This window comes from Ascaphus truei, chromosome 21, assembly GCF_040206685.1.
Source record: "Ascaphus truei isolate aAscTru1 chromosome 21, aAscTru1.hap1, whole genome shotgun sequence".
Classification (NCBI taxonomy): Eukaryota; Metazoa; Chordata; class Amphibia; order Anura; family Ascaphidae; genus Ascaphus; species Ascaphus truei.
Window position 1 is genome coordinate 8,682,825 of NC_134503.1, and position 10,179 is coordinate 8,693,003.

The following is a 10,179-nucleotide window of genomic DNA, read 5'->3' on the forward strand; positions in this document are numbered from 1 at the left end:
AGAGTTTGCATTTCAGTTTATAGTAAAATAAAGGAAAGCAGATAAAAACCTGTAACACCATTAAAGCAGCAACCCAATCAGAGGTAAGGATCTCTGGAAACAGGGGGTCCCGGGAGCTGAAATAAATGGGATTCAGCTCCGGAGACCCCCCTGCTTCAATCACATGCAAAAAAAGACCAAATAAAATGTAAACAATAAAAAATAAAGCTCTTGGATTGTCTCTTTATCTAGCATGGCTATTAATAAGGAGACCAATAACATAACAAGAAGCATGCAAAGATCAGCTAGAGCGGTCAGCATGTCAAAATGTCTGATCCAAGCAAATTGCCTAGTGTCAGACGCTTTCCTAAAGGGTACACTTCCCTTAGCAGAGTATTTTTTAGACATGTCTGTATTGTGTAAGGACTGAAAACCACAAAACAAAACACAATTTGGCAGCAGACAAGAAAACCTGGCCCACCTAGCCTGCCCATTCCCTACCCGCTGTAAACCCTCTGGGCTCTCTTTAGTATTTAGGACAGACCTCCGTCTATCCTAAACATTTTGGAATTCCCTAATTGTATTAACCTCTACTGTACAGATCTACTCATCCCCCTTGTCTCTGTCTCACACTTTGAATCCTGGCTCTCCTGCTCTCTCTCCTCAGACTCCCCTGTTCTTCTCCGTGGGGACTTCAACTCACATATTATGACCCCTCTCTCCCTTGCGCTTCCCGCTTTCTCTCTCAAACCTCTTCTTTTGGCCTTCACCAATAGACTGCAGCCAGCACCCACAAGGACGGTCACTACCTGGACCTGGTTTTCACAAAAAAACTTTCCTCTGATTTCTTCATTTCACCCTTTCCTCTCTCTGGCCATCATCTCATCTCCCTTTCTCTCACTTCTCCACCTCGTTTCTGCAGAGACCTGAGCTCTATTAATCTACCGGCTCTTGATTCCACTTTGCTCTCCTCCGTCTCTTCTCTCTGCCCTGCTACTGATTCTAGCACGAATACTATTAAAGGTTAAAATGTCACAGGCCAATAAATACTCCTTATACAGGCCCCATCACTCATGCTCCAGACGAAGCAAAAATCAGGCTTGCGAAACGCGTAGGAGCATTCACACGTAAACATGTGAAGGCGGGCGCAGCCATCCGGCTGCAAGCTGAAGCAGCCGCTTGTCTACACGCAGGGGAATCCGGAAGTGACGTCACTCCAACGTCACCAGGACAACGGACGCCGGCGAAGCCGATATCTCCTAGGAGACAGACCGCGTGGCGCGAAACGCTGCACACAGGAGACAGGACAAATGCCGCAGGTCCTCCCCACTGAAGTAACCCAGAAACTTTAAACTTTTAAAGTTAATTTCTGGTAATCTTGTTGCACTTCACTATTTTCATCATTAAAGAAGGTTTTACACGATTAGGGGCTCGGTGTGTGCTCTTCTACGCTCCTATTCTGCTAGCAAGCTCAACTCTAAAAATGATATATTACCATTTGAAAAGCATCCACATCGTCCTCTAGCTCAAAATCGTCTGTAAAAGAGCAAACAAAAAACAGGATTACTCTGAGTATTTGATCGACTGTGGTCATTTTACTTACAGTATTTTGCCGAGCCAGACATAGATTTGGCAGCATGAGGGGGGGGGGGGGGGGTTATACATGTAGAGATTATGGTAATGTATGTTACAGATTTCCTATGTACGGCACCTCCCCCCCCCCCCCCCCTACACAAGAAGAGTTCCTGCCCTCCTGTATGGTAGTAATCAATTTCCAGAACCCCCCCAAACAATGCTCAGTCTCTAAATATAACACTGTAAGTGTACGAGATTTAACAAATAGATGGCAATGCTTGAGAAGCCGAAACATTCCCAACAAACACATTCTAAACGGAAAGGGACATCTCGCCGCGGACGCGGTGGTAAGTGCGTTAGCATTTATTAGTATTGGGAGTTAGGGGGGTAAGGATTTTAGGCGAAGGTTAGGGGACTGACCTTGGCGGCGAGATGTCCCTGCGACGAGGCGAGCGGCGGCTTAACGAAGCGTCCGCGACCAAACGTCCCAGACCGTATTCTGAAAAGCGGATTTGTTGCGGCTGCCACTTAAAGCTGCAAATCTCTCCCAGGAACCTATATCTGTTCAGCTCATACAATGTGAGCATCGTACCCCCATCCCCCCCGATGTCTAGGACGTTTGGCCACAGGTGCGCTGCGGACAGCAGGCGAAGGATAGGACATCGCGACGCAATGTCCTGCGGAGTTTATTTTATATCAATTTTTTTTCCCTAGTGTTAAAAAAAAATCAGGATTTTCCTTATCTCCAGCACCCGAGGTTACCATAGAAACCTTTATGCACTGGGCTCCATTTTAACATCCCGGAAACTTAATATTTCAAACGCTTCTACCTCCTGAACCGAGCATCAGATTTAAAAATAAAAACAGCTTTGGAAGGGGCAAGAAGAGATGGTGATCAGCGCGGACTGAAGCTTTAAGAAGGTGTTTTGGGGGGAGAGGAGATTAAGCAACAATTCTAATCGGCATTAAAAAAAAGGGGGGGGGGTTTCCTTCCCCTTTTACCATTGTGAAGTCTTTTTACGGCTGTATTTAGCAAAAAAACACTGCAGTTGCATTCTGGAGACATACATTTCCTGGGAAATTAAAATGGCTGTTGCCATCCTCAAACATTAACCCTTTGAGTGACGCAGGGTTCGCAGCACCAGAGTGCCACAGACCATCCGGCACAGTGCGGTCACGTGACCTCTTTCCATAGCGGTCACGTGACCGCGGCGGCCATTCTCCCAGGAAATTGAAAGGTAGGAGTCCCCCTTCCTCCGTTTTCCTACGGGGCGGGGGGTGTCATTCCCTCCATGGGTACGCAGGACGCCATCTAAGGTGAAAAAAAAAAACCCCTCCTTGGGTAGGACAGTCACTACGTCCTGGGGGCACTCAAACGGTTAATTAACCGAGATCGCCATAAATTTTGTTTTAAAAAGCCACAAAATAATAAAAAAAAAGGTGGAAAACTGGCAGAACACAATAATAACAAATTAAAATAAAAAAAAGAGCAAGGGTTTATGTCACAAGTTTATATCGGGGGAGGGGGGTGGGGATTTGTTACTAGAGGGCCCCCCTGGCAGTGAAAGGGTTAAAGCAGTCGTCTGCATTCATCACCTGTTATTTTTTTTAAATTCAATTCCTTTCTTGCTGTTTCCAACACTGTTTTTATTTCTAAAATCCGTTGTGTCGCTCAGGAGATAGAAGCGTTGGATTAAATTGCCCGGGAGTTTAAAATGGAGACCGCCCCCCCCCCCCCCCAACCCCCAATTTAAAAAAAAAGGTTAAGAGATCAAGAAGATCGAGATTAAGAAAATCTTGATTCCTTGCAGTGGTACAGCTTGGCGAAACCCGGAACAGGATACGGTACTTACCGTCATCTGAATCCGAATCCAGACTGGATTCGGAGACGACAACTTCGATCATTGCATCACTGGGTCCCAAACTCCTCTCCAGTTTGTCAATCTCTCGCTGGATTTTCTCTCTCTCTGCACTTAAATGTTGGGCGGCCATGGTGCCTGTAGACAAAAGGAAGAGGTTCTGGGATCTTGTAGCTGTGCAAACTGCATTAAAAACTGGGCAAGGGTGAGGTGCCCCTGTGCCCTTAATCCTAAAGTCACTTATTACAGTCTGCGTAGGAAACCAGGCACCACAAAAGAAATGACTGTGCAGTTTAGTTCCTGAAACAGGGCTGCGTGCCGTGTGCTAGCAGCTTGTCAGACAGAAATGCATTCTGGGTGAGCACATGCAAATAGGATTAGTGTACAGCTTGCCTTCCTCTGCATGCAGTACACCAACGCGTCACCGGGCCAAGAGGCTTAATATGAATACTACTTTGCATAAGGCATACAAGGAGATGAATAACCAGTGCTACTGGCCAGATAAGAACTGAAAGCGGAGCCTGCATGCAGAATGGGTGTGGCTTGTCCCATGCATCCATTAGCATGAATTACCCACAATGCACCTCTTGTTTTCATGGTCTACATATAAACGATCTTTGTATGAGAGAGGGGGGAGGGGGGAATGTTTGGAGCTGCAATACATTTTTAAACATGTTTGACATTTTTAAAGTGGAAAGGATATATTTTTGAGCAACGTATGCATGTTGGTGGGTGCACACACTCCCTAATGTATTGTTTTTAACCTTTCTTTTTGCTCCCAGCACAACGTATTTAGATTATTTAACCCCCCCCCCCCCCCCGTTTCTCAGTAGTTTAACTCGTATAAAAACATGTTTATCACCAGAAAGGATATACACAATTGTTCATGTGTTAGTATTACAGTGATTGTGGTATCATCGTCACTGTGTTTACTTAATGGGATTCTGTTGATGACTTTCATATAAAACTTAGCAAAAATAAGCAACATACTAAAATCATATCTTCATTTGTGTCCCCCCCCCCACCACCCCACCCCTCAAATGAGATATTAACCCTCTCAGTGCCTTTTAAAGTAATGTGTTGCAGGCCACTACAGCATATGACCATTAACACCGAGGTTCTCAAATCCAGTCCTCAAGACCACCAACAGGTCAGGTTTGAAGAATATCCCTGCTTCAGCACAGGTGGCTCAATCCGTGGCTCAGCCACCTGTGCTGAAGCAAGGATGTCCTTAAAATCTGATCTGTTGGAGGGGTGGGGGGGTATTTGAGGACCCCTGACGTAACCCTTTCGGCACCAGCGGGTCGTGCTACCTCCGTGGCCACGGACCTTCCGGATCACGTGACCGATTTTCAGAGCGATTGCATGATCACTTCTGGGTTGCGGACAGCAATGACGGTACGGTGTACGCCACGATGGCCCCTGGGGTGGCACTTTCCGTGACGTCCACCGGACATCATTACGGCACTCAGGTGCCAGCGGCCTCGTGGCACGCAACCACGTGATCGGTTGGTTTCGCGATTTAGTGCTACCGGGCAGGTGCCCTACAAAGTGACGGCCCTCATAACATGCAGGCTACGCCAGAGGGTTATTATAGGACTTCTTTTTTTTTCAAGCCTTCCTAAAATCACCAGCATGGGAACCAACATTTTAACTGGTTAGCACAGGTGGATAAGCTCTCACTGTTTCCGCTAAACGCCACGCTGTTTTATAGTATTGCAAAACCGCTCCCATATCATCAGGCCCTTCTAGACCAGGCCCGTTTTTTGAAGACATACTTTTCCCTAGTACTGAAGTATTCTAAATACAGTAACGATGCATGCTGAGGACTGAGGACACGGACATTGATTGATTCTTATTAGAAAAAAGTACCTGGCGGTTTTCTATTGACACGGGATATATTTTGTTGACATTGGGATATCCAGCTGCTTGGGACCTTTATTTTCCTGTGCCTCAGGCCCCAAAATGTGCTCTAAGGGGCAGGGACTTGTGCTGTACACACACATGAATGCAAAGTACCCCTGAACCTATTTAGCTCCAAGATCCTTAAAAAAATTAATTTAAATAAAATGTATCCTTAGAACTATGATTAGATCGAGGCATTAATACCACGTTATCTTTTATCGCGTAAATGCCGAACGAACACACACTTCTCCAGTATTAAAAAGAAAGGTTAGTCATGGCACTGAGCATACAGAGGTATATGGGAAGATGAGATGACCTTTTAAATCCTGCCGTTTAATAGTGTAGTAATTGGGATATAGTAACAGTGTTGGGATTATGTTGGTGATGGAATACAAAAATCTAAGAGATACAAAATTGGGGCAGACACCTCACTCGTCCACCCACAGTATGAGCCAGCACACCCACCTCATTCTGCCCCAGGACACCTCCACACTGCATAACATCTGCCCCCCTGGCACTCCCACACTGCATTCTGCCCCAGAACACCCCCACAAAAAGGACACCACACACACACGCTGCGGGCTACCTGCCCCAGGACACACCACCCGCTGCGGGCTACCTGCCCCTGGACACATCACACGCTGCGGGCTACCTGCCCCTGGACACATCACACGCTGCGGGCTACCTGCCCCAGGGCACCACACACGCTGCGGTCTACCTGCCCCTGGACATATCACACGCTGCGGGCTACCTGCCTCAGGGCACCACACACGCTGCGGGCTACCTGCCCCTGGACACATCACACGCTGCGGGCTACCTGCCCCTGGACACATCAAACGCTGCGGGCTACCTGCCCCAGGGCACCACACACGCTGCGGGCTACCTGCCCCAGGGCACCACACACGCTGCGGGCTACCTGCCCCCGGACACACCACCCGCTGCGGGCTACCTGCCCCCGGACACACCACCCGCTGCGGGCTACCTGCCCCAGGGCACCACACACGCTGCGGGCTACCTGCCCCAGGGCACCACACACGCTGCGGGCTACCTGCCCCAAGGCACCACACACGCTGCGGGCTACCTGCCCCAGGGCACCACACACGCTGCGGGCTACCTGCCCCAAGGCAACACACACGCTGCGGGCTACCTGCCCCAGGGCACCACACACGCTGCGGGCTACCTGCCCGTGGACACATCACACGCTGCGGGCTACCTGCCCCAGGGCACCACACACACTGCGGGCTACCTGCCCCAGGGCACCACACACGCTGCGGGCTACCTGCCCCTGGACACCACACACGCTGCGGGCTACCTGCCCCTGGACACCACACGCTGCGGGCTACCTGCCCCAGGGCACCACACACGCTGCGGGCTACCTGCCCCTGGACACCACACACGCTGCGGGCTACCTGCCCCAGGGCACCACACACGCTGCGGGCTACCTGCCCCAGGGCACCACACACGCTGCGGGTTACCTGCCCCTGGACACCACACACGCTGCGGGCTACCTGCCCCAGGGCACCACACACGCTGCGGGCTACCTGCCCCCGGACACATCACACGCTGCGGGCTACCTGCCCCAGGGCACCACACACGCTGCGGGCTACCTGCCCCAGGGCACCACACACGCTGCGGGCTACCTGCCCCAAGGCACCACACACGCTGCAGGCTACCTGCCCCAGGGCACCACACACGCTGCGGGCTACCTGCCCGTGGACACATCACACGCTGCGGGCTACCTGCCCCAGGGCACCACGCACGCTGCGGGCTACCTGCCCCAGGGCACCACACACGCTGCGGGCTACCTGCCCCAGGATCACCCTTCACTTAATTCCGTTCCTCCCTACCCCATTTATCCTCGGGGTTACCCTGTCTCTATCGCGACAGCAGTGCTGGGTGCCCAGCCCGTGCTGTCACTACTCTTCACACTCACCTCCCGCTCCAGCCTCCCCGGTGCACCGCGCATGCGCAACCCTCCCCCTTCGACCGCTCTGTCCTCCGCGCATGCGCGGCTCAGCCACTTGAGCCAGTGAGGGAGACTGGGCAGCGCGAGGCGCTGTGTTCAAAAGGAACCACTCACATAGGAGCAGGCCTGTCCTGTCCCACTCACTCCTACACTCACATAGGAGCAGGCATGTCCTGTCCCACTCACTCCTACAACTCACATAGGAGCAGGCCTGTCCCACTCACTCCTACAGTCACATAGGAGCAGGCCTGTCCCACTCACTCCTACACTCACATAGGAGCAGGCCTGTCCTGTCCCACTCACTCCTACACTCACAGAGCAGCAGGCCTGTCCTGTCCCACTCACTCCTACACTCACATATGAGCAGGCCTGTCCTGTCCCACTCACTCCTACACTCACATAGGAGCAGGCCTGTCCTGTCCCACTCACATAGGAGCAGGCCTGTCCTGTCCCACTCACTCCTACACTCACATGGAAGCATGCCTGTCCTGTCCCACTCACTCCTACACTCACAGGGAAGCAGGCCTGTCCTGTACCACTCACTCCTACACACATAGGAGCAGGCCTGTCCTGTCCCACTCACTCCTACACTCACATAGGAGCAGGCCTGTCCTGTACCACTCACTCCTACACTCACATAGGAGCAGGCCTGTCCTCTCCCACTCACTCCTACACTCACATAGGAGCAGGCCTGTCCTGTCCCACTCACTCCTACACTCACATAGGAGCAGGCCTGTCCTGACCCACTCACAGAGCAGCAGGCCTGTCCTGCCCCACTCACATAGAAGCAGGCCTGTCCTATCCCATTCACTCCTATACTCACATAGGAGCAGGTCTGTCCTGTCACACTCCTATACTCACAGAGGAACATACCTGCCCTGACCCACACATGCCCACTCACAGAGGAGCCTGGCCTGTCCCGCACACACTCAGAGGAGCGATGGAGAAGACCGGCCCGATCGCACTCACTTTCACACTCAAGTCGTCCCTGGGTTGCTTATTTCTTTATTTCTACTCATAGCCTCCCCCCCCCCCCTCAGAGAGACCATTGATAAATCACCCTCTGGGGACCGCAGCAACAGTTATCTGACACAACTGCTATTTGATGTGTGTTTTTGTTCTAATAAACCTTTTTATTACAAAGAAGTGCCAGTTGCTGGTATAATTGTTTCATCAGAGTTTGTACTATTACGCTATATACTTGTATGTTTATTTACCTGGCACGGATGATCCCAAAGGACTTTCTGATATTATTACATTTGAGTGCGGATCTAGGGATGGGACACGCTCTGTCTTCAGAAAACAAGTTTCATATACCATTTTCAGTTTGAATATATTTCTGCACCGCTCATTGTTGGACATTTCTGGGATGCCTTATAACAATTCATCTCAAGTATGTATGTATGTGTAACCCCCCTTCTAAGGCTGCGTGTCCATGGAAGGACAGGCAGCGCTGCACCGTGCGGACGCTTCGCGATGAGCCCCGGCATCCTCAATGAGGATGTCTTTAGAGGGGGCTCACGCGAGCGTCCGCAGGCGTGCAGAGGCGTTGGGATGTTCAACCTCCAATCACAGCAAAGCAGCGTCAACGTCACAGCACCGTGACGTTGACGCGGCGTGGGCTATTGGCCCAGCGACGTCACTGCCCCGCCTCCTGATCGCGCACGCTGGCTCGCCTGCCAGTCCATGGGATCGCTGCTGACCGGGCAGGTGAGCCTCAGCATCAGCGCGGAGGAGCGCGGGCTGAGGCTCTATGGACGCAGCCTAAGGGGTTACATAGCCAATTTCCCGGTCTGCAGGGAGCCGCAGAAGGAAAGGGGGGCGTGGCGGAGGCACGGCCATGACATCACCCGGTAGGTTCGCCATCATTGGCTGAACCTCTGGGGGGCATGGCCTAGCGCTTCATCGCGAGTCCTGCTCTCAATTCTATTGAGAGCAGGAGACACTCTTGGCGCAGCGCGGCGGCCCCCCCTCGCAGCGGGCCCGGCCCCCTAGTGGGGCGGCAGTAGCCAGCGGGGACCTAACCTTAGCTGCTACTCATCTCGCCCCCTAAATTAACCCTTACATAAACTCAGCTTGGCGAAGCTGCCGGCGGCTTAGCGTCCCATGGCGTAGCGTCCTCTCTGTGGCCGAACGCCGGCAGACAAGGTCGCGGCAAGATGGCCGCGACATTTCCGAATCCATTTTCCAAAACCCAAATGCATCGTGTCGCTACCGCCGCCGTTAGTGAAACGTTTTTAACGACCCTATTTTACACTCCTGGTTTTGTGGCACCGCAAGACGCAGGGGACGTATTTCAAAAGGTTGAATAATATTTTATTCATAAAAAGTACTTACACGTCAGCAGTACAGCAACAGGTCACATTTGGTGCCTTCCCCTACAGAGCAGCCGCCTCCCCATGAAGCCTGTATGAGTTGAACTCACATAATGTTCGTTTTTTGCCCCACAAGCAGTTCCTGCTTTTAAAGCCGAAAGCCGAAATCTAATCGTTTTTGTTTTTACACAGGATTGAAGCAGGGGGTCTCCGGAGCTGAACCCCGTTAATTCCAGCACCGGGACCCCCCTGCTTCCGGAGATACTTACCCACTTAGGGGCTGCCGGTAGCCGTTTCGCTTGGCTGGCAGGGATCACGTAAGGGCGGAGTTTCACAGCTCACGCGCCCTGCCTGCCAATAGGAAGCCGCCACATCATCAGGTTCAGCTTCCTCTTGGTCCGCGTGACCCGGGAGCGTTAAACTTTAACCCCCAGCTGGCTCAGCCAGAGCGGCTACTGGCACCCCCTACGGAGCCAAATATCTCCAGAAGCAGGGGGTCCCCGGAGCTGAAATTAATGGAGGTCAGCTGCGGAGACCCCCTGCTTCAAAATCCTGGGGGGGGGGGGGGGGGGGGGGGGGG

At 52.0% G+C, this 10,179-nt stretch overlaps 1 protein-coding gene across 3 annotated transcripts in view; it reads right to left on the reverse strand.

Annotated features, from left to right (window-relative positions):
- Positions 1–7,293, reverse strand: part of SNAPC4 (small nuclear RNA activating complex polypeptide 4) — a 43,612-nt gene extending 36,319 nt beyond the window's left edge. The window contains exons 1-3 of one of the 3 annotated variants that reach the window (XM_075578871.1): positions 7,252–7,293; positions 3,408–3,551; positions 1,475–1,515 (exon numbers count right to left, since the gene is read on the reverse strand). In XM_075578871.1, coding sequence (XP_075434986.1) covers positions 1,475–1,515; positions 3,408–3,546 — 180 coding nt within the window. In that variant the 5' untranslated portion in view covers positions 3,547–3,551; positions 7,252–7,293. Of the gene's footprint in view, positions 1–1,474; positions 1,516–3,407; positions 3,947–5,285; positions 5,793–7,251 lie in introns of those variants that run through there. The other 2 variants (XM_075578872.1, XM_075578873.1) reach the window with 2 other exon arrangements.
- Positions 7,294–10,179: the final 2,886 nt, after the last annotated feature.